The sequence below is a fragment of the Melospiza melodia genome, chromosome 2 (assembly GCF_035770615.1).
Source record: "Melospiza melodia melodia isolate bMelMel2 chromosome 2, bMelMel2.pri, whole genome shotgun sequence".
Taxonomy (NCBI): Eukaryota; Metazoa; Chordata; class Aves; order Passeriformes; family Passerellidae; genus Melospiza; species Melospiza melodia.
In genome coordinates this window covers 71,609,289-71,632,328 of record NC_086195.1, presented here as the reverse complement: position 1 = coordinate 71,632,328, position 23,040 = coordinate 71,609,289, and the positions used below count along the sequence as shown (strand labels likewise).

Sequence of the window (23,040 nt, the reverse complement as noted above, 5' to 3'; positions counted from 1 at the left end):
GCAACTTTCCTTCAAACCCCACCCTCCCCAAACCCAAACTAAACACGAAGGCCACCAGTAAAAGCAGACTGCCGGCAAAGTACAGCAACCCAGACTCTGGACAGTGGATGTGGAATTGCCCACAGCCCCTTTTTCTTGGCTGCTGTTTGACTGCACACCGCTGTGCCGGCACACAGGAGGCAGCCTCTTCCAGTGTCCTCCAGGGACACCTGATGGAGCAGGACCTGACTTCAAATCAATAACACATCCTGTCCCTTCCCGGCTTTCCAGGGCCTCACGTGCTGCCCGAACAGTAGTTTCTCGGACAGCCTCTTTGTTTCACGCGAACTGCAGAGCAGTTGCATGCACGGCTGCTCCCTCGCTCCCTCCTGCTTTCTGGATCACATTTCATCCCAGCCGGGGATGGGGGGTCGGGCAAGTGGGATCCCCACGGACGGGATTCTCTGCGGGGAAACGCTCTTCCCAAGGTGGGGGACGCGAGGAAGGGGCCGCACGGCACCGCAGCGCGGCGGAGCAGGGCAGGGCAGGGCAGGGCAGGGCAGGCTGCTCTCCGGAGACCCCGCTCCGTGCCGGGCGGCTGCGCTGCGGCTCCCGGGGCGCTGGGCCGCGGACAAAGGGGCAGCGCCGGCGGCACGGAGCCGGGGCCCGGCCGGCGGCGCGGCGGGGCCGGAGCGCTACGCCCCGGCGGCCGGAAGCCAGGGCGGGGGGTGAGGGGTGGGGAGAGGGGAGGGCGGCTCGGCCCGGCTGAAAAGGAGGGCTCGCCCGGCGCCCCCCACCCTCCGTCCTGCCCCGCGGGCGTCCCGCACCATGGCGCTGTCCTGGAGGAGCTGGCTGGCCAACGAGGGGAGCAAGCACCTCTTCCTGGTAGGGGCGGCCCCGGCGGCTCCCCTCAGAGGGGCTGACCCGCGGGGGAGGCTCAGGAGGGGCCGGTGGGTGCTGGCAGGCGGCGGGGGCTGCCCCGAGAGTCGGGAAGCCGGGGCACCGCGTCCTGCCGTGAGGGGCACCGCGTCCTGCCGTGAGGGGCACCGCGTCCCGGCGTGCGGGACAGGGCTCCCGGCGTGCGGGACAGGACGCCGTGCGGGTGCCCCGGCTCGGACGGGTGGGCGGGATGTGCTCCGAGCGCGTCCCGGTGCGCGGCTGGCCGGGATGGATGCAGGAGGATGCCATGGCCCGGGACAGTGCCCGCCTCCGTGCCCTGCCCGGCTGGCACACGCTGTGCGTGTGCTTTCTCTTTGTTAGGCTCTGTTTGGGAAAGTTTGGGGGAGAAAGTGCAGCTTCTTGGAGGTCATGTTCTTTACCTTCCTTTGTCTCTTTGTTGTTGTTTTTTTATTCTTTGAGTCTCTTAAATGCAACGTCCAGGTAAAGATTTGGGATAGCGTCTTGTATGGGAGTGCTTTGCCAGCTCTCGGTTGTCGTGAGACAGACAAAAGTTTTGTGAAGTTCAATGAAAGTGAAAATTTCCCACATAGGGGCACTTCCTTTTAATGCTTTAAAGCATAATATGTGCATGAAGTTTGCTTTTCCATTCCATTTATGTATGTTTATACAGACCTACCTATGAGTTTTATGAATGAAATGAACACTCAGAAGTTTGCACTCGTAACTTTCACTTACAATCTCTTGTTTCTGTTTCATTTCAGTTTTTCTGGCTCTCCCTCAATGTATGGCTCTTCGGGAAAACCTTCCTGCTTTATAATCAAGGGCTACAGTATTATTATTTGCATCAGATGTTAGGGGTGAGTGACCTGGACATTACTTTTTGCCCTGGAAATTGGGATGTTCGAGGATGGGATAAGGGGCAGAATGAATTTGCTAATCAAAAATGACACAAACTACCTGTTAACTTTTCAAAGTGGGGAAAGATCAGGTAAGAGTTTACTGGGATACTTCTGACAGTCGTTTAGGAGTAGAAAGCAAACGCTGTTAAGAAGAAAAAGAGCCAGTCAAGTGTGGGACTGCTATTCTTTTCCCTCTTCTCTACCCTCCCGGTGTTCCCAGCAGCAGACAAGCTCACAGGAACACAGACATGCTCAACAAATGACTGGAGCTCCACTTTTCGTCATCAGCGCATTTAGCAAGCTATGGACTCTTGTTGGCAAATTCTTTCCAATCCAGTTATTGTAATATACATGCTTGCTGAGGGACTTCTTTTAGTAAGTCTTAGTTCTTTTCAGCCTTTGTCATTCTCATGGATCCTCTGTTCTGTGTGAATTCACTGTAATGCATGTCACTTCATTTTTGTTTTCTAATAGTAAGTTCTTTGATTCTGGGTGGTTTAATGAAGATTCAGGTGTTTTGGTTTAGCAAGGGCAGATGAACAGAAAAAAGCAGATGAACACAAAAAGATACTTTGCAGACCAGCCTGCCTTGGGAAATTACCCATTGTAGTAATTTCAAAAAAAACTTATGTCTAAAAAGGCATAAAGTAAGGGTTAACATCTTTCTGGAAAATGCCCATGGGTTGCTCAGAATTTGACAATCTGGGAAAAAGTGTCTGAATAACATGATGCTTTGTAACACTATGTCATACTCAGGAATGCATTTCAACACAAAGTTGACATGGGATTAAACATAGATGATACTCATCCTAATCTGCTGTAGAGCCTCTGGGGTTTATTTTCGGTAAATCCAGGGTATATAGTTTCACATGGCTGATATTGTCATAACTAGTCAGTACCATAAAGTTTTGTGATCTTGCTTGGAAATAAGTTGAGTTTATATGTTTTTCTCCGTTTTTTTTTTCCTTCTTATGGTTGATTCAGATGTGTTCAAGAGTGAATCTTAGCAAAGACAGTGCAAAAAAGAAGGGAATGACAATAATTAAATCCTTCGTGGTAGTGACCTTCTTGACAGAAAAAGCATGAAAATGTGTTTAATTTTACCTTGATTTCTTGTGGCTTTGCATCCCAGTGTATCCATTTGAAAACTGTGTTTGTTCCTGGTGGAGCAAATGGGTTGTTTGTAAAGCAAATGTTTTTGGGTAACGTGTTGGACCGGGTTTTCAGCTGGTATCAATCAGCAAGTTTCTCTCAATTCAGATTATTCATATGCCTCATACCAGCTCATCATCTGGTTGGGATTTTTTTTGGTTTTCTTATACTTTAAAGTGGAAGACACTTGCAAAATAACCTCATGTGTGTTCAGAACCTGTGAGGTGACTCAGGCAACAGATTGGTCAGGAGATGAGGACTAGGAGGTCACCCTTTTAAGTTCGTATAATTGTGTCTGCCACTGTGGGAAAAAGTAGTACCGAATTTAGGGACTTCTAAATTAAGGTTAAAAATGAAGAGCTAAGCCTAAAAGATACTTTTGATCAAAGTTATAAAACTAATTTTAACATTCTGAAAATACTAAAGACTGTAAAATGTACTTGCAATTCACTTTTTACAGCTCATCTAAATATCTTCAAAGTTAGGGTTTGGGCTCTAAAATTTGTGTTGGACTCAATGATCTTTAAGGTCTCTTCCAACCGAGTCATTCTGTTAATTAAGCTTTTTCCCTTCTCTTCATTATATCTGTGTATGTGTATTAATCATAGAGATTGTTTTTTAAGGGCTGGGAAAACTGAACCCAATTTGGTTTCTTCAGGAGATGGCATAAGCAATACTACAGCTGCACAGGGATTTTTACCCCTCTTCTTTTTCTCTATTGGTTTATATAGTCACTGACCCATGGCCCATCTCTATAACCAGTATCCTCTCTGTTCTATGCCTGTGTAAGTGGTTTGCAGAGCCTCTGTGCCATTTCTTGGTGTCTGAAGATTTTGAGATTTAAATTAAATTCTTTGTTTTTAATTCAACAGTTGATATTTTTTGTGTGAACAGATTGAACTCTTTAATGGATACTTCCATGACAACTGGTTCCTTTTTCCAGAGAGCTAACAAAGTTGCCCAAAAGGAGTGGCACTTTTTGATTTAAAAAAGTTTCTGTTTTTTTCAGTGAGGTTTCCTAAGGAGTTGGCTTTCTTTCTTTCTTAGTATGCTACAATAGGCTATAATCGCCTTAAGAACTTCTGCACTTGCAGCATGGAAAAATTTACTGCAGGTAATTTTGTTGTTTACCAAGTAATGGAGAACAAGAAGAGTTACTGAAGGAAATCAGAGTGTGATATGAAATGAGATCTTGGACTGAATATTCTGATTATATTCAACTGTGCCATGTTTTAATGCCATCTCTGGGGTGAAGAAAGAGAAAGAATGGTGTTGGTCTTTTGTTCAGTGGTCCCTGAAGTGATTTACTTCCCTTCAGCTGTCTACTGAAGAATAAGGCTCAGGTTTATTCTTTTCCAATTGCCTTTTCTGTGATGTTGAGCAAGATACTTTAGGACAGGATTTCAAATTCTTTAGGTACTTTACTCTCACTCAGTCTTTCAATAACAATCTTCCTGATCCTTAATTCTACACCTGTGAAAAGGCACCAAGAGCATGGTGGTGTCCTGCAAGTGCCAAGAGAACAGATAAGTAGAAGGCAGTAGCATGGTAGGAGGAAGTTGATCAATCTTTATGTACCAGGAAACTTAGTGTTATTTTGTGTCAAACATCTCTGCTTTGCTCAGTTTGACTTCTGTTGATGAAATCATGAGCTCTTCACTGTGCAGTCTCTATCCCTGGGAGTTTTCAAAACCTAATTGGGCAAAAAACCCTGAAGAAACTTAATCTGAGTTTGGTGTTGAACATGCTTAGAACAGGGGGTTTGAGCAGAGACATCCTGAGGTCCCTTCCAACCAGAATAATTCTGTGGTTACATAATACTTGCAGTGAAAGTTCACCAGAGCCTAGTGGATGTAAATCCCTTTCTAGTACTTTTGCTTTGATGAACCATCCCTTTGAATACTGAATTGCTTGTAACCCTGCAGGTCATAGTCTTACTGTATGAATGCATTCATTCACACTGGTTTGAAAACACCGATTTTCAGATAAATTTCAGATAAAGAACTTAATTTTTTAATGATTTCATAGGTGTTGCCTTGTGGTCTTACATTGTTCAAGGAAGAGAAGTCCATGTACAAATCCCTCGCAGACATGAATTTCTTTTTTATAAAAGAGTTTGGCAGAGAGGAAGGGTATATTCTATCTTTGTGTTCATGATAGGTGCTATAATGTGTAGTAGGCATGAGTTACAGAAGGGGGAGAGTCTTAAATTACTTGACTCCAAAATCTTTGTTCTTGGAGATTTTGGTCCACTCAGTCAGTGAAATTGTCCAGACCGACTTCTTCACAAACTTCAGGATTTCTCTCTTCAGTCTAGCTTGGCTGTATTTTTGTCTAACAAGTTTGATTGTGCCTGGTCAAAAAAAAAAAAAAAACAGCCATAAATTTGGTACTGGCCTTATAGAACTTAAGTCTTGCTTTAACAGTATTGAATGAAATGCTTGTTTCCTGTTGCTTGAGTTCCCTGTGAGCAGAAAGAGCTTTGAGCTCGTTTTGTCATGGCATGAAGGGTCTCTCTTTCCCCATTCCCTCTCTTGTCCCTGCTCAATTAGCTGTAATGCAGTCCAATGTTAATGCAAGAGATAAGCTTCTGGGTTTCAGACCAAAGTGAAGAAAATGCATTGTCAGAAGGATCTCTTTGGGAAAAGACTGAATAACTGAAAATGGGGCTGAAAAGTGCTGCCTCGTTTTTTTTATCTGTACAGTTGCTGCCTTTTTATTGTGCAGTATTGTGCATAACATTTGTCACCTTTATTCACTGCTTGGAATATGTTCCAGTAACTTTTATGTCTCTCCTTGCTAGTTTATCATAACGACAGAGATTTCACTAATTGAGACCAAATTCCACTTTCAGTGGTCGTTGTGCAACCACACTGGAATCTGCTTACCCCCCACATTTTAGCATTGGGGAGAGTTGTGTATCTTGATCCTTTGCTTGGAGATTATCAGAGAAGTTGGAAGCTTTTACTGCACTCAAGATTAAGTTACTTATTTTCTTCAGTTTGAATGACTGATTTAAGCAGAAGAAGGAGTACATCCTACACAAAGGCACTGCTTATAAAAACATGACCTAAACTTGTAGACAAGAAGAGATGGAAAACCTTCAAAGAATGCCTGTGTGATGAGTTACAAGTGAACAGGGAGAATACTGATTCACAGCAGTGCAGGGAAGGTACCCCATACATATTAAAAAATATTCCACCACTTAAAATAATTTTTAAAGAGTTGCAGTACATGAGATTGGGATTTACAGAGTCCTTCTTTGAAATGTTCTTCAGGAGCAAAACTAAGTCAAACTTTCGTAGACATTTTCACATGTTCTAGTAGGTTTCCCCTACACTCACATTTTCCTTCTTTTCTGCTGCTTCATGTTTTTATTGCTAGATCTCCAGCCAGATTTGACAGGCCTAAGGGGAATAATTGCTGTACATACAGTTCAGTTCTATCCTTCATCTTAGGTTATCAGTGCTCTGTTACTCAAGAGAAGGAGTACTCTGTGAAGAAAAGGAAGCTGGGTCAAAAGGAGTCATGTTGTGCAGCACAGTTTGTTCCACCTAGGAAAATTACCAACTTTATCTGCGCTAGTACTGATCTGGGGAGGTGGTCTGTCACCTGTGTCTACAGAGCAGCATGTGGCTTGTGAGTCTTGCCAGAACCTTTCAGGGTGCCCTGAACCAAAGAAGATTGAAAAATTTCAAAGAAAGGCTCTAAGAGACAGCATCAAGTGTGGTGTCTCTATTGCACCATGACCTGTTCAGGGTGGTTGCTTGTAGGTGGTGAAGTCTTGAGAAACAGAATCACATCACTCTCAGCTGTGGAAGAGTTTGCATTATTCTAACATTTTTTTGATAAAAGATTGACTTAAAAGGTGAGATAGGACAATGTTGTTGAAATCTTAATTTTACAACTGTGTATAAAATATCAGATTTCTGTTCATGGCAGTTGCAGGTAACATAAATCTCTGTATGTATAAATTATGAACTTTGGGGAATTCTGGGATACACAGTAAGGTACTTCAGCCCTCAGTCTAACACTGAAATCATTTGCCTAACAGAGAAAGCTCCTTTTCCTAGAAGAGGAAGCTAATTTTCTCATTTTCAGTCTTGCTGGCAGCAAGATACAATGAGAACTGACTCTTCACTTTTCTGTCCTACTTTGTATGTTGTATGAGCACAGCCAGGAGTCCATCTGGATTTCTGTGGACTGTACATCAGACAGGGATAACTAGAGAATTTACATTCTGGAGCTCTTTTATGCTGCTTTGGAGAAGGTGGCAATTCCTTTATGCTTGTCTGGAGGAAAAATCTAACCTAGTTTTTTGGATTTGAGTTTGTGGATGGTCCAGTTCCCTACTATTTTTGCCACAGATTTAGTCTGTAAATTGGAGTAATCCTTTAGTTTCTTTATGATTCTTTGCCCCTCCATGAAATCAGATATCAGTATACCAGAGATTTTGTGTGTGTTTTTTTTTCTTTTTGGTCCTGCAGAAATTTCACATGCTAGTAACATGCAATAACATTTTTTTTAAGACAGTTAAAACTTCAGGAAGAAAATAGGATTATATTTTTCTCATTTCTTAACTACTTAATAAGGGTATATATTCCCTTCTAGACCCAGTGAGTTGCCTTGGAGCAAAAATCATCCTTTATTCTACTATTGTTTAAAAATCCAACAATGTACTGTGTTAATTTGTTACTATGCCTCCCAGGCAATGCAAAGGAAGTTAAGAAAGAGATCTCTTGGAAACCATTTGGAAAGAATTAGTTTCATGGTAATATTTTTAGCTTTTGGCTAGATATCAAGAGCGAACTTAAACTCTTTTTCTTGCCTGAATTTTGATTTTAAGAATTTCTAAATGTATTTCCCATTGTTTGCAAATCAGTCATGGGCTTGTTGCAGGAAATATTGCTGAACTTTTTTTCTTCAGAATAAAACCTTGCATGAACCATTGGTAACAATATTTTAATATTTGAATCATACTTCTTTGAAAATGCTGTAAGTAGTTGCTTGCTGGTCTCTCTTTTCTTATTTTCTTTTCTTTTTTTTTCTTGTATGTACAGGTGTTGATAGCATTGAATTATAATGAATGTAAGGACATTCTTCCGTAGTGAATGCATTATGAATGAATATTTGCTCTTTAGTAAATACTGGAGGAAAACAAAGGAGGGTTAGTAGGATAGCCTTTTCTGCACATCATTTGTGATTGATACTTGTTAAATTGTTTGGCATTTTACTTATAATCCCAGACTATGCTGAGCTGGAAGGGACCCATTAGTCCAACTCCTGGCCCTGAGCAGGACATCCCAAGAATCACACCATGTGCCTGAGAATGTTGTCCAAATGCTTCTTGAACTCTGACAGGAGTTATTTCATTTATTTAACACTATTCAGTGTAGGATTGATTCTCTTCTAGACCAAACTATTATTTTGTTAAAGCTTTGTTAGAAAAATTGTTGTGCTTGGTAAAGAAAGTCTTGGATAATTGATGTCATGCCTGGTTTATATTTAAACTCAAAGACAACATAAATTCTTGGGAAAGTAGTGATGTATCATGTAGGCCATACAACAGAAGTTATTAAAATTTTCAAACTGCTCATTAATGGTATTGCAACTTTTTCAGATTTTGTGTATTAATCAACAGCTACAAAAATGATTCAGTTTGCTTCTGAAGTTTGCATTACATTATTTCTAACATAATTCTTGAGTTTTTCAAGTCATGCCCATTTAATCACTGCACTGCTGTAGCACATCAGTAAGCCCCAATAAAAATTCCTATATGTTTTAATGACCATGTTTCTGAAGTTATTGCTTCAATGAGGTGTATAGCTCATTTTTAGCTTCACTTTAGAGGATTTAAATAAAATAGAGACAGTGTTGTATATGCAAACAGTGCTTTATGAAGACATTTTTCTTTTCATTAAGTCCAGTCTGTTCAAGGGTTATTTCCAGTTGGGAGAGTCTAGAGTGGGGAGGAGAGGATGGCCTAAGGTCTGAAGAACATGGCTTATTAGAAAGGAGTAGCAGGAAAAAAAATCTCATTGTGCAAGTGATCAGAGAGTGAAGCAACAGATAAAATTGAAGGTTTTACGTAAGTAAAAAGAGGACTAACAGTACATTGGAAGAAATAGTGGAGGACATCTGGAGAGTGGGAAAGAACTAAGTGACATGGTTCATTTTAGTCTTATTTCTTATCATTCAGTAGGTTGGAGATGATCTGTTCCTGGGATTTTTTTTCTGGAAATCCCACATTTACGTGGTAGAGAACAAGGTAGAGCACATTTTGTGGGGTAATTGCTCCTACTTCTCATGGGCAGCTTTTGAGAGAGGGTCCCCTTGTGACTGCTCTGTTCTCTGGGAGCTGGTAGGGTCTGGTGAGGAGGTCCCTAGCACTCAGGTCTAATAATGTAAAGTAGCTGGAAGAGGAAAAGGATTTAGGTGCAGAGCTTTGTTCTTCAGGTAGATTGAACATCTTTACCTTCTGTTTGCTTCCTGGTGCTGTGCCCAGGTGTGCTGCAGAGCAGGTGAGGTACATGGATGTTGCTAACTGGGAGAGCAGGAAGTTGTAATGCTTTATGGTACTGGTGTTTAGAAACCCTTTCATGCTGTTGTGCTTCAGATCTTGCAAGATATTCTGAAATGCAGTTATTCTGGTTTTTTTGCTAGCTTATATATTCATCCATTTCTGTGATACAAACATAAGTCTGTAAATTTTGTTTCTTCTTGATAACAAAGATAAGAATATAATAGATGTTACACAGATTATTTTTTTTGTCAGAGAAAGTAAAACATGCTTATTTTTTTACATAGTTTAATTTTGAAAAAGGTAGTAAACCTTAAGTAATTTTTGTTAGATAATTTTAACCTGTTCACCTCATTCACATGCTCCTGCAGTATTTGAGTTATCTTTAATATTATAATATTTTTTTACTAATTTATTCAGGAGTTGAAATACTTGGGGTTTTGAGAACAGTATAAGAAATATCCTTCCAGAAATCTGTTGACAGTCTAAAAGCATCTTTTATATAAGCTAGTAAAATGGTAATTTAACCTAGTAACTAGGAGAACAATGGCATTTTGCTAACTTTTTAAAATCATAAATGAATGAGATAATATAATAAGATTAAAAATACAGGTTTATGACATGAATGTGTGCTTTGTTCATTTATTTGACAAGTGTTTTTGTTCTAATTATGTAAGTTCCAAATATATCAGTGAAAGCATTAGTGCAATTAGATTTCATTACAGTTCCCAGCTATTGAGCAGTTAAACTGAAGAAAACCTACTTTCTTAATGTGCAAATATGGCATTGCATAATGTGAATGCATGAGGAGTTTTGTGGCAATTCTTCAGCAGTCCTTGAAGCATTATGACCATTTCAGTTTGACTGAATCAATATTTTTTTACATCTTTTTGTGGCTTAACAGAAAAATCATTACACTCAAGTGGCTGTCTAGTGTCATCATAGTATTTATCACTCTTTTTGTTTAGTTATGTCTGTTGAAGCTTTCAGGTCATTTCTCAGTGGACAATTACTGTTGTCTCAAATGTTTTGTTCCATGTGACTTTGAGCATTGATGCGAATATTGGATCTTCCAGTAGAAAATTGTAATTTATTGTTGACAAAGTTAATTTTTAATAACTTCTTGATGCAAAGATGAGAGCTGTTTCCTTCCCTGTGAGGACAGGATAGCATGCTGTGTGTGCCGTGGTTTCTCCAGCACATCATGAAACCTCACTATTTTGATGAGTCAGGGAGCATGGGAACCATTTGGTTTCACAGCAGAGTAAAAGAGAGAAAAGACTGATGCACATACCATTCCTTTCTGCCCATCATCTAACTCTTACAATGTTTGTTCAGCTAGGATTATGTATTAGCAGAGCTTCGGCGTCTGTCCTCAATCTCAACTGCTGCCTGGTCCTGCTCCCCATGTGCCGCGTTCTCTTGGCCTTCCTGCGGGGATCCCAGAAGGTGAGTGCTGTCCTTGGAATGCAGTGCTTGAGAAGAGGGCCCTGGTCTCTGGTATAAAAACAATAGAAAAAGCATCTGTTACATTCTTGTTTGTTCTACGCTATGTGCTTGCTTGGTGCAAGGACCAGACATCATGACTCCTTTGAAGACAGGCTTTGTCTGGTTTGATTTGACCTGTCTAGAGGGTGGTTTCTTCAGTGCATTTTTGAAGGATGGGGAGTTACTGTGGAGCTGTAGCCAGATAAATTCTCCTCTGTCTTTCCAAACTCTTATATTAGAGATATATGTGTCCTCTCAAGTGCTTCCTGATAGAATTCAATGGAGTAAACCCAACTTTTGTCTCTGCATGACCACAAGTGTCCTACTGGAGGTGATAGAATGTTCTATAAAAATACCCAACCTGAAACATTTGTTATCATGGGAGAGACAATGTTTAACTTCTTTGTGATTCACCAGTTGCTTTTACAGAAGTACAAATAATGCTTTTGAGGAACATTTGTGTTTGCTAGATGGTTGCAAATTAAACCTGTGACTTCTGTTAATCATGTGACAATATCTATAAGATTTGATGCCTGTAGATGCACATATGTATGCAAATAGACCATTCCTTTTGATCTTGCTTATAAAAGAGTCAGTGATGCTTTCACAAGTAATGCTAGAATTCCTAAATATTAAGGCCAGGAGGTACATTATGTACTCTTGATATCTGTATGATTTCTTCATTAAGTCCTCAAAACTGTCTCTTTGGCATAATCCAGTAGTTTTTAAATTTAGGTACTAAGCTTGCAAAGGTGTTAAAACTAATGAAGTTGCTATTATGTCACCACAGTTGCTGTTAGTATTTTTTTCTTTTCTTTGTTTTGGAAGAGAGTACTTGAATTCTTCTCTTTCTAGGTTGCCAGCAAGAAAACCAGAAGGCTGCTAGATAAAAGCAAAACTTTCCATGTGACATGTGGTGTTACGATATGCATCTTTTCAGGTGAGATCTCACTGTGCTGAGGATCAGCATCTTTTGGAAGCACGTTGATGCAGCACTTTGTGGTTTTTCTGCTGCAGTACATTTGGGGGTAGTCTTGCTCTGTGCTTGCTCGTCTTAAATTGTAAATGCTTTCTCGAATGTGTGTGGGTTTTGGTTCATTTTTTGCTTTAAACACATAGGCGTACATTCTAATGTCAAGCCTTTCCTTAAACTGCCGGTTTCTTAGAAGGTAGGTATGTGAGACCAGGTCAAAATCTGCCCTTGCAAGTGAACCCTCATTGTACCTATGGAATTTGAGTGAAAAAATCAGGGTACTACAGACTTACCTGCAGAGGAGGGAGCAGTAGAGGCAGCTACCCTGTTTTCTCTTTGGTGAAGAGGAAATATTCTTGGCTGGACACCTTTGAATGTTGTCTCTCAGCTGAAGCATTGCCGTACAAAATCATCACTGTAGTATAAAAAAAAAAAATCCTAAAATACGTACTGCCTTCTGTCATTAATATTTATAAGCTGATTTACTCTTGAAGAATAATTAAGAATTTCTGAGTCCCTGGTATATCTCATGCAGGTGATGTGATTATGTCTTGGCATCTGGGTGGCCACAGGGAACATCCAGCACTTGTTTACAGATTTACTCAGTTTTTTTGTTTTTTTAGTCTTACATGTTGCTGCTCATCTGGTGAATGCTCTTAACTTCTCTGAGAATTACAATGAAGAATTTGTGACCCTAAATGCGGCAAACTATCGTGGTGAGGTGAGCCAGCTCTCCTTTCATATTTTGGTTTTAAGAATATCATCTAAATATATGAATATTTGCATATATAATGCCATTGTGTGATCTGTACAGTGCTCCTGTTTCATGCACTGAAAACTCAACCCTTTTATAGATTCCTGTGGATTTTATTTCTTTGTCTGGACAAAGCATGTATTAAAGCCAGCAAGGTTCTGTCCTGTTTGATTATTAGATGGAGAATGCAATCATCTAAACTTTTCACTTTGCACCTTGTTCTCTTGCTGCTCTTTTGCTTCTCTCTGTTCCTTGGGTGGGCCTGGTTAAGACATTTCTGCTGCTTTTTGGGCTAATTTGTTCTGTATTTCCATTGTTTAGAATACAGTGAGATTCAAAATTGATTTTGCATTTTTCAGCTGCAGTGAATGCATGTATGAGTATATATGCTAAGCATGGAGTTAGTTATCTACATGAACTGATTTCTGCTTGCGAAATACTTGATTTTATGTGCCTTGTCTGACTGAGGTGCAGATGTCTTGCAGGAATATCAGATTCATAGTCCCTTGGTCAGGTATATTGTATATTGTGTATTTGGCAATGGAGAGATATTTGCTGATTTTAGAAGCAAGACCAGAGTCCAGCACCCTTTCTTCTTGGGCTACAGTCAAGTTCTCTCTTGTTTGTGTTCATTCTAGTCCCTGGTCTGCATTTCTTTTTATCCAGTTTCATTAGGAAATACTTAGAATGACCCTATCCCAGCTGCATCATTTCCTGGAAAAACAGAGCTTGACTCAGTCCAGGCTCCTAAGGACCAGCAACCAAGGTCTTCCATTCCCTGGGTGAATGATCTAATCACCCGGCTATTCAATGGCAGATAGACATGCCAACACCAACTATTGTGCTGAGCTTCTGGGTTGACTGTGTGTCTGCTTGTGTTAGGAGTGGTCTGATAGCCTTCCCTTCATCAGAAACATCAGCAGGAGCTTACCTCAGGCAAGAAGATGCCAGGGTTCTAAGCCTCTACTAAGCAGCCCTAGGAATTTTGCAATAGAAAATGGAGATGATAGCAAATTTTTTAGGAACTCTAGGATCAAAACTCCTGAATTCTAGGTACTTTAGTATCTCTTGCACCTTTGTATTTGAACCCCACTTATATCCCTTTTTAAACCGTGGTGGACAGTCTTGATGCTGCTCTTGTCCTCTCTACCTTGGTATACAAATCTGGATGCAGACCAGGTCAGAAAAAGGGTCACTTCATTTTTCCTGTCCTGTATGAAAACTTCTCATCTCCCCTCACTACATCTATCTGCAAGTTTAAATAAAAGTCTTCCAAGCAGTGAAGACAAAACCTCCTGAAGTAGTGGTTTTGTCTTCACTGCTTTTATCAGGGGAAGTGAGACAGTTTCCCTGATGTTGAAATATTCCCTCTTCCTTTCACATGTGGTGAAGGACACAGGAACATCTGTCAGATCCTTTGTGTTCAGTCTTGCTTCACTAGGGTCCACTGTAAATGTCTTGGTGATGTAGCTGGCAATAAAATGCTTGCCTCTTGTCTTACATTTAAATTCAAAACAATTGCCTCTTGTGCTTCACTCTGTTCTCCCAAAGTTCTAAAAATAATTGTCTGTAAAATTATCTGAATCCAGATTATAGATCTGAATTATCTTTGCTGGGGGAATGCAAAGACTAAAGGTTTAGTTTTTGTTGAATTGCAGTCGATTTAAACTGTTACCAAATCCATTCCTGCTTCCAGATTTAGGGACTGCATATGTCTTAAAATGTGTGAGCTTCATGGGCTACTTATTATTGTAAAATTATTTGTATTATAGATATAAAATACCATATATTGATATTATTTGGTTTTACTTGTCTGTTTTTCAGGACCCAAGGAAACTACTTTTTACAACTAGTAAGTCCTGCAAAACTGAGTGAGAAAACTTTGTTGCTCTGCAGACAAAACTTCTTTTGATACTGTATTGGCATGCTCCATTTGTTGTATCTCAGCTGTATGGGGTTGTGTGATTTGTGTTAGTATAACCTGGATTTGCTTCTCCACTAGTCAGGAGGCAGGAGTTACATAAGCCCAGTAGTAGGATGAGCAGCATTTTCAAATCTGTTGTTGTACAGATGAGTCAGCAGAAATCCATTAGTTTCAAACAGAGATTCTCCCTAATATTGAAACCAAATTCCTGAATGATCCAATTTCTAGATAAAGAAACATAATAGAAAACCAGTCTTTTATGCTTCAGCTGGTTTATTTAAGGCCTGGTTGGGTTTCTGAGCAATCTAAACTGTTACACGGGAATCAGGCTTCAGCACTCATACAGAATAAATAGATGAAGACATTTTTGGTGCAGGAATTTAGAAGTGAGCAATGTTTGGGTGTGGAGGGGCAGGCTGAGCTGTAGTGCTTCATAAGCAGATAAAGTTCCTTCCTGATGCCATTGCACTTTCTCCCTTATTTGGATCAAACACAAAATCCTGACTTGGTAGCATTTAGGGCACAGTCAAATCAAATCTATGAACAGACAGCAGTTTTTCTAGGTTTGTCAATCCCGATAGGTGTGCTGGAATTAGTAGCTGGTGTGCCAGTGTTTCCCAAAAATCCTAGGAAAGGTTTAGATCAGTTGAGAGAAGAGGAAGGGAGAATATGAACTGACAGAAACTGAGATCAGAGTTATCCTAAATTTAAAATTACTCTGTTCACACCCTGTCCTAATGACTGGTAATTAACATGTACTATTTGTGCTGGAGGAGTGCTCAAGAATTTGCTGCACTGGGAGCTGTGCAAATAAGCAAAAAACCCTTGGTTTCTTCCCAGACAGTTCAGAACCGCAAACAGAAGGAATAAGGAATCAGAAGGATTTATAGAGTGATGATGGCTTTTCAGATTAGCCCAGGAAAGAGCCTCCTTGTATAAGGGTGTGAGGCAGACTGTGGGAGGAACAAGTATTAAAGATTATACTTAGTAAAGGAAAGGAGAGTTAGGGACAGGGCAGAAACGAAACACTAAAAATGAACTGATAAACTGGGGCAAGACTGAGTGATTTCAGTCTGATGGAGAAGATAATTGAAAAACTGGACATAAAAGGTGACCTCTGGCTTGTGTGACAGTGTAGGAAGCTAAATCAGGTGCTGTACTGCAATTGCATTGGAGGTATAAGTTCAGAGTTGAGATTTATTGCATGCTACACATCAAATCAGATTGAGAAAAAAGAAATTAGGAAGGAGGCAGTGGACAGAATGCATATTTTTTATTGCAGCTGCTTTTAACTGCAGTCTTTCCATGAAGGAGGGGAATCAAGTCTTTTTTATGCAGTCCATGACAAAGCTTCCATTGAATGTAGGTCTGTAAAAACTGAGGAGTGGGTTGTGGTGTGTCAGATTTTGGGTGTCAGACTTTTCAATGAATGAGTATTGAGAAGTTTATAAAAAGGTAAGATTTGAGATTCTCTCCTTTGACTTAAAAAAGACCTGAGGATAAACTAGTTCTGATAGAAGTCTTCACTTGAGCAGATGAGTCAAATCTTTAATATTTTTAACCTTTCTTTCCCAAGTGCTGGCTGCTGATCACTCTCACAGGCCTTGCTCTATGGGCAACAATTTCAAGCGTGATACAATGCCATGGAGAGTAATTTCAGGCTCTTCCCCATTCCAGAATGAAATGGCCTGGCAAAAAATTGTAGTGACAGCTTGCATAGAAATTGATTTGCTTCAAATTCTGTCCCTGAACAGGTTTTTAATTGTCATGATCAACAGAGTGTAGTGTTTGGAATAAAAAAGAGACAGAAGCTTGTACAGTCAGTCTTGCACGTAAACAGTGTTTGTTCTTAGTTACCTGCTTAGACACAGATGTCACAAGCAAAAGATGACAGGAGCAAAGACAAATAGGAAATTTTGATGCATGGTGAAAGGCAAGGAAAAGGGGTATTTTTCTTTGGGAAGGTGGGAAATTAGACAAGAACTCTTCTTTCCTGTCTGGTTTGACACGAGTTGTGCTCAAGAGATATGTTTATTCAAGACTTTAAATGAATCATGATTTGTATGTCTAATTCCACTTTCTTAAAAGGTCATAGTAGACAAGTATACCTCTTCACAGTTCAAATATAAGTTATGTCCCTTTTAGTTCCAGGTCTGACTGGAGTCATTATGGTGTTAGTATTATTCCTAATGTGTACAGCGTCCACATATGCCATCAGGTAAGATGTAATATGATTGTTATGCTAAAAAATGCCATTTCTGTAATCATATTCTCCTACTGACTAGAGTGTTAAGAATACCAGTTTTCTTGTCCATTTTTTCCCCTAGCTTGCAGTAAAATTAGCACAATGAATTTTGTGTGAAAACAATTACAAGACCTGATTGAATTGCCTTCTGAAAAAGTACTATTTAATGAGTGTGCAGAGTTAAAAATGTGGACCTTTAAAAATTTAAATAGTTCTTTTATTCCTGGTTGTAGGGGAGGCAGTGAACTCAGCAAATGGGAAGTTCTGTGCAGTGCATAAATTAAGTCCAGTGGAAGAGAAATAAGATGTTATTCTTATCTTCATTATTTTCACCAATTAATTGTAACAACAAATTGTAACAAAAAAAACCCCCAAAAAAGCCAAACCAAAATAAAACCCCAAAATCCCAAACTATCAGCAATGAAATAAACTGACATAAAACTATGCTACTGTAAGTTGAGCATTGCTTTTAAGAGCTCTGCTTCTGGTTGTCAGGTATATTCTTTTTAATGTGAATTCTAATATAGCAAGCAGCAATGCAGTATTGGCTCGGAGAAGCTGCTGGGTTTTCTAGTGGTCTGGTCCTCTGGTGGGTTGGCATTCTGTACCAATGTAAATGAGCACATATGATAGTACCTGTGAGTGACTGATACCTGGGGGGCCTAGCCCAATGCTGTCGTCAATTTGAGACTTGGATTCTGCAATTGAACATGTAAAAATAACCCCTTCATTTTTACAGAGGTTGAATTCCCTATGTAAGTGCATCACCTCAGTTCAGCAAACATGGAAGGATGTATTAATTATGTATCTTCAAACGTTAATGGTGCTCCACTGATGTTAGATATGTGGTTATGAACTTTGTTGAACTAATCTGTCTTTCCTGAGTAGCTGTGTTACCTGGCACTGTTATCCTGTGATTTGAGAAAGTAGTTCTGCAAATACTTGTGCATTTTCAGTAGACAAGGCTTCTTCCAGGGCTGAGACTTTTGTGAGGCTCTGCAGGCTACTGAAGTGCAGGATTAGACTGCTGCACATTACATGGTCCACACAGATGGCTCTCTTGCAAAAGAAAGACAGTTTTTGGAACATGGAAAAATAAAACTATTACTTTATTCTGCAACACTGAGCCAGAACAAAGTCCTGGCTGTCTTCTTCAAGCCCAAATTAAATTTGAAAAACATCATGTATTAGTGATTGAGAAACTTAGAAAAATAAATGTAGTTGTAAATATTCTTGGAAATAATTTTGGGGGTCATGCAGCATCTTCTGAAGTTACATGCTTTTTAGTTCCTTCCACAGTTACTGTAAGTGCAAATATTTTCCCAGCTTTCTGCCAACTAGCTAGCAGAATCAAAGCCCCAAAAGAGATAATCTGTATCTCCTGTTGCCCCAGCAATAATTCTTACTTGGAAATTTTATCCTGGCTTCTCCCTCAGGCATAGAGCTCGAGCTTGTCTTTATTATGGTGTTTTCTCCTAAGGAAACAAGTTGCTGCATGCATTTCTATGTCCCTTTTCAATCTCTCTTCCTGTGGATTCTCATGTGCCTTATGATGGCTGAGCATACAGTACAGTTTTAGGAAAGCTAATTGTAAATGTTCACTGTCTATCAGAAACTGAGCTTTTAAAAAAGTATTTCAGAGGCTGTTATAGTCTTGGATTTCAGCCCTAATCTGCTCTTGCACACTGGCCTGTTTAGTGATTTCTTCCTTTGTATGTTCTTCCTGAAATTGTTCTGTGTATGACTATGCCTCTATTTTCCTGCCTTTTCAGTAAACTGTGAAAATAAGTATTAGAAGGACTGAATTAGCTGCTAATATTTTAAGAGGATAAAGTGATTATTAGTTGAAAAATTTTCTAATTTTTTGCAACGTTTTACCTGAGAATTAGACCAACATTTTTTGTTCAGTAGTTGTTTTCAGTAGGGTTATGAAGTTATCAGAAAACATAATAAATCCTCTCAATAAATGTTGACATTCCTGACAACTTTAAAATTAATGATATTTACTATTTGGAAGTTAGGTATTTAAAATAACATTAAAAAATAAGGTGCTGCAGTGCCATCTATTTTTGTAACCAAATATTCTAGTCTTCAATTTCATCTTCAAAACTACTGCATATATCTTCCTTTTCAAAACTGTCTCTAACAGGATTAAAAATATTTTTCTAGAACTGTGCTGCTTGTAGTGTGTCCTTTTAAAGCATGGTAAATTCCTAGTACATTTCTCAGTAAACTAACTCTTTCTGCTCTTCATCTGCAAAATTCTAAAGTAGGTTAACCAAAATTAAATATTCAATTTACCTCAAATTTTCAGGACTTTGCATTCCTAAGAAATGCATCCATTCTGTGAATAATGTCTATTTTAAGCCCTATGAAGGTAAAAAAAGTAAATATTCTGAAGAGCTGTGAAAATTCATGTGTATCAATAGGAAGATTATTGACTATATTAGAATACTAATGTATGTATCTGTAGTTTAAGGATACAAGTAAGAAATACATAATTATTACACTGTTGGAAAATTCGCTTCATGGTAAGAGGTTCAAAGGATTTACATACAAGTATGATTTAAGGAGGTGAAGTTCAGAGGGCCTGCTCACATTTAGGGCAACTTGATACATGTGAGGAAGCATGATTTTATACTAGAGATATCTGTAGGAGTGCTGAAAGAAAAATAAAATGCTCAGCGAGCTGGAAGCTGACATTTAGACATATTCAGGAAAGTAGTGTACAGTAATTTTTATCAATAGCAATAATTAGCTGTTGAAAGCAACATGTCAGAAGCAGTCCAGGGATTGACTTTTCATCACTGAAATTTTGAAAAATTGATACATTCTGAAAAAGATTCTAAAGAGCCAATAAAACATTCAGTGTGCAGCTTTTGGTATTATAGCATGGAACCAAATTAAACCAAAGCTCCAAGACCTGTCCTTGTCCCTTCTTATGGTATGGGGGTGTAACCTAGACCATCTTTAAGGTCCCGTTCTAGGATTCTGTGACCTGTTTTGAGATAGAAAGTCTGTTTTACCCTCTTTGTGCTTTCCAATTGTGCTTCCACTCTGCACACCATTCTTCTTTTTTTCCTCTTACTGATGATTACTCCCACAACTCCTCATAGATATTGATGAGTGACTGCATAAAAATGCCTCCCAGGGTGTGGGGAGTTAGAAAAGGCTTGAGCAGCTTCAAGGAGGAAAAAAGTGTTAACATTGAGCTGACTAGGGGAAGAATGGCAGGGTGGAGGGGGGATTTCAGAGCCCCTTGCTGTTGCTGTATTCCTTCCTTTGCCTCCTTTTTTTCCTCCTTTGCTTCCTTCCTTGTTATTTTGCTGGCTTGGATTTTATTTTGGTAGCTCTTGGACTGTCAAGGTTATTTTTCCTCTCTTGAGAAAGAAAACAAATAAGTCCTGTAACAACAGAACCAAATGCAGTATATGTTTCAGTTGTATTGAAGGAAGAGCAGTTAGCTGGTTGAGTAGAAGACCATAGGAGGGAAAAAGCTCTGGAAAAAAAAGAAGTTAGCTGTGTCAGAGGAATAGCTTCTTAAACCATGTTCTCAGAGCAAAAAATATATTTTATTTAATAATTGTTTCAGTTTATGAATGGGGGTAGGTTCTTTGGTTTTAGAAGGAACTCTCCTACCATGCTGTGTAGTATGAGAGGTGTGTTTGTGTGCTGTGAAGTAGTGTATTTTCTTAGCCATTTGATTGTTGTTTATTGGTAACTAATTTACTCAAAAAACCACCCGAACAAGCTTAACAGAAAACAGTTCTGGATGGGTATTTGCTTTGGTCTGGGTTCTTTTTATATTGTCTAACAAATTACTGATAAAAGGAAGTCACCTTCACCTTTCCTGATCTCACAATGTTCTTCTTGTTCCTCCCAAGACCATCAGTCCTGGAGCAGTAATGTATGTGGCTTCCTGCCCTGAAAATTCTTTTACCGTACTCTTGTTGTTTCCTTGCTCTAGGTCCTATTCTTCCTGTACCTTCTTCCTACCACTCCATACCCTCACAAGGTTTTTACCCTTCCCACTGGCCCTTCTGCTGCTGTCCATGCTACCTGTTTGTGTGCTGCAGCCTCAGTGACACGTTAAACTGTATTGTGCTGGGAGAATGTAAGGTGACACTCACAGTAAGGAGGTTGAGTTTTGAGACTGCAGCTGTAAGGAACTCGTGGGGACTAACTAGGACCTGTGAAAGCAGTCAAGTCTCCCATTTTCAGAAGAGTTCTCCATCTGGCTCTGTACTTCTACACCCTTACCTCTCCTTCTCATCTTGTTACTTCTGTGCCCGTCACTTGTTCTTCTCAACACTTAATTGTGTGCAAGTACAGTGTGCCTGTGGGAAAACATTCTGGGCTTTGACTATTTTGCATAACTGTGCAGTGTATAATGATGTCCTGTGTGCACAGGTCTGCTTTTAATTAGCAGTGATTCCATCTGAGTTGAAACAGCATTGAACTATGGTTTATTCTTTTCAGGGTTTCAAACTATGACATCTTCTGGTATACACACAACCTTTTCTTTGTCTTCTATATGCTGCTGATGCTGCATGTTTCTGGGTAAGTAAATGGAAAATACCCTTCCTTTTCCTGAAGCACAACCAGAAAGAGCAGTTTCCTTGATTACTGCCTTTCCTAAGCTTGCTTGAGCACAGTGGGCCAACTCTGGGACAAGACGTTGTCCTCTGGTATGTGTTTAAATAAAGACCAGGCTGTAGCTTGGAGATTTGTGTGTGCTATAGCCAACTTGAACAAAGTTTTTCACCTTCAAGATTATTCCTTTTCCATTCAGTGTCTAGTGAGAAATCAAGAAAACATAGTTTTTTTTCTGCCCTCTCTTACCTGTTTGCTGAGACAAGAATATGAAGGAAAGTTGCTCATCCCTTGCATTTTCCTTTCTGCCTTCCTTTTTGACTCCAAAGGAGAGGGAAGGAATGGCGTCTCCCTAATTACCTCTTTCTCTTTGCTTACAAAATTTCCTAGTTTTTCTTCTTTTCACAAACATCAGACCAGTGTTTATGTGCCATGAAGCTGATGGTGAGGTCTGTATCAGGCACTAACAAACTGAGCTCTGTTGCAAGGTAAAGCATCTTCCAGAAGTTACGACATATGTCTGCGTGGGTTGGGGGTTGGACTAAGTGACCTTTAAAAGTTCCTTCCAACTCAAGCTATTCTATCATTCTGTGAAAATCTGTTCCATTAACATCTCTGAAGTTTTATTTGTAGATGTAGATGCAGAGTGTAGAAAAGGGAAGGTTTATTTCTTTGAATGTCATCAAATGAATGAGGTTTATTTCTTCATGTCATCAAATGTCTACTGAAACACAGGGTGCTTGAGTGTGTGACAGTACGCCCTTCTGCTTAAAGTAAACTTGGAGAGGTAATTGGCCTAGCAAGATCATTGTAGGAATAAGTTGTTGAATAAAATGTGCTGTTAAAGAAATCATGAGTTCAAAGCAATTGAAACTTCTAGACACAATTCCAGTTCTCTGAGTTTGTTGGTTTTTTTAAGTTATTGTTTGTTTTGGGGACTTGTTTGGGTTTTTTGGTTTTGTTGCTTTTTTGTTGGTTTGTTTTTTTTTTTTTTTCAATGGCATAGAGCTTGTTTATGGCTAGGGAAAATGGATCTAACCTGTTCTCCCCATCCGAGGCCAAGATGAATTTTTTCGAAATTATTCTTGACAGATGTTTGTCAAATTCTTTAAAACATCTGGTGACTGAGATCCTGTAGCCTCCCTAGGCAGTCTGTTCCAGTGATTGCCTTAGGGGTATTTTTCATGTCCAGTTTAATTAATCTCCTTCACAGTGTTATCCTTTGCCCATTGTTTTCCTAACCATGTTCCATTTACCAAGTTTGCAAACCAAGGCTGCAGTAGTACAGCAAGTATTGAACAGGCATATTTCTGGCACACAGCCTCTTTAGTATTAAATTACAAAGGTATTCAGTGCAAATCTGAAAGAACTGAGTGTCAGAAGTGGGAGAGGAATGAGTCATGGAGAGTGGGAGTCAGTTCAACTTTAAAACGCCTAAATGTAGGTCTCCACATGTTTTCTCAGTGTCTTTCCCATTATGGTCTAATGAGTTCTGATAAATACAGCCAATGGAGCCTGAAGGATGCTTCATGTAATTTGCTGTTTCAGAGATCTACATTCAGGTGAGCTGGACTGATTCCTGGCTCCATTAGTGATATTAACAAGATCAATAG

General features: G+C 39.6%; 1 protein-coding gene across 4 annotated transcripts in view; it reads left to right on the top strand.

The window, feature by feature from the left end:
- Window positions 1–322: 322 nt before the first annotated feature.
- The window catches only part of NOX4 (NADPH oxidase 4), a 110,855-nt gene continuing 88,137 nt past the window's right edge, over window positions 323–23,040 (top strand). For 2 of the 4 annotated variants that reach the window (XR_010026707.1, XM_063148828.1), the window contains exons 1-8: window positions 778–864; window positions 1,641–1,736; window positions 10,789–10,899; window positions 11,794–11,878; window positions 12,535–12,632; window positions 14,490–14,517; window positions 16,735–16,807; window positions 21,314–21,394. Coding sequence is in view for 3 of the 4 variants with exons in the window: in XM_063148828.1 (XP_063004898.1) it covers window positions 808–864; window positions 1,641–1,736; window positions 10,789–10,899; window positions 11,794–11,878; window positions 12,535–12,632; window positions 14,490–14,517; window positions 16,735–16,807; window positions 21,314–21,394 (629 nt within the window). In the remaining variant the exon portion in view is untranslated. Of the gene's footprint in view, window positions 468–777; window positions 865–1,640; window positions 1,737–10,788; window positions 10,900–11,793; window positions 11,879–12,534; window positions 12,633–14,489; window positions 14,518–16,734; window positions 16,808–21,313; window positions 21,395–23,040 lie in introns of those variants that run through there. The other 2 variants (XM_063148831.1, XM_063148829.1) reach the window with 2 other exon arrangements.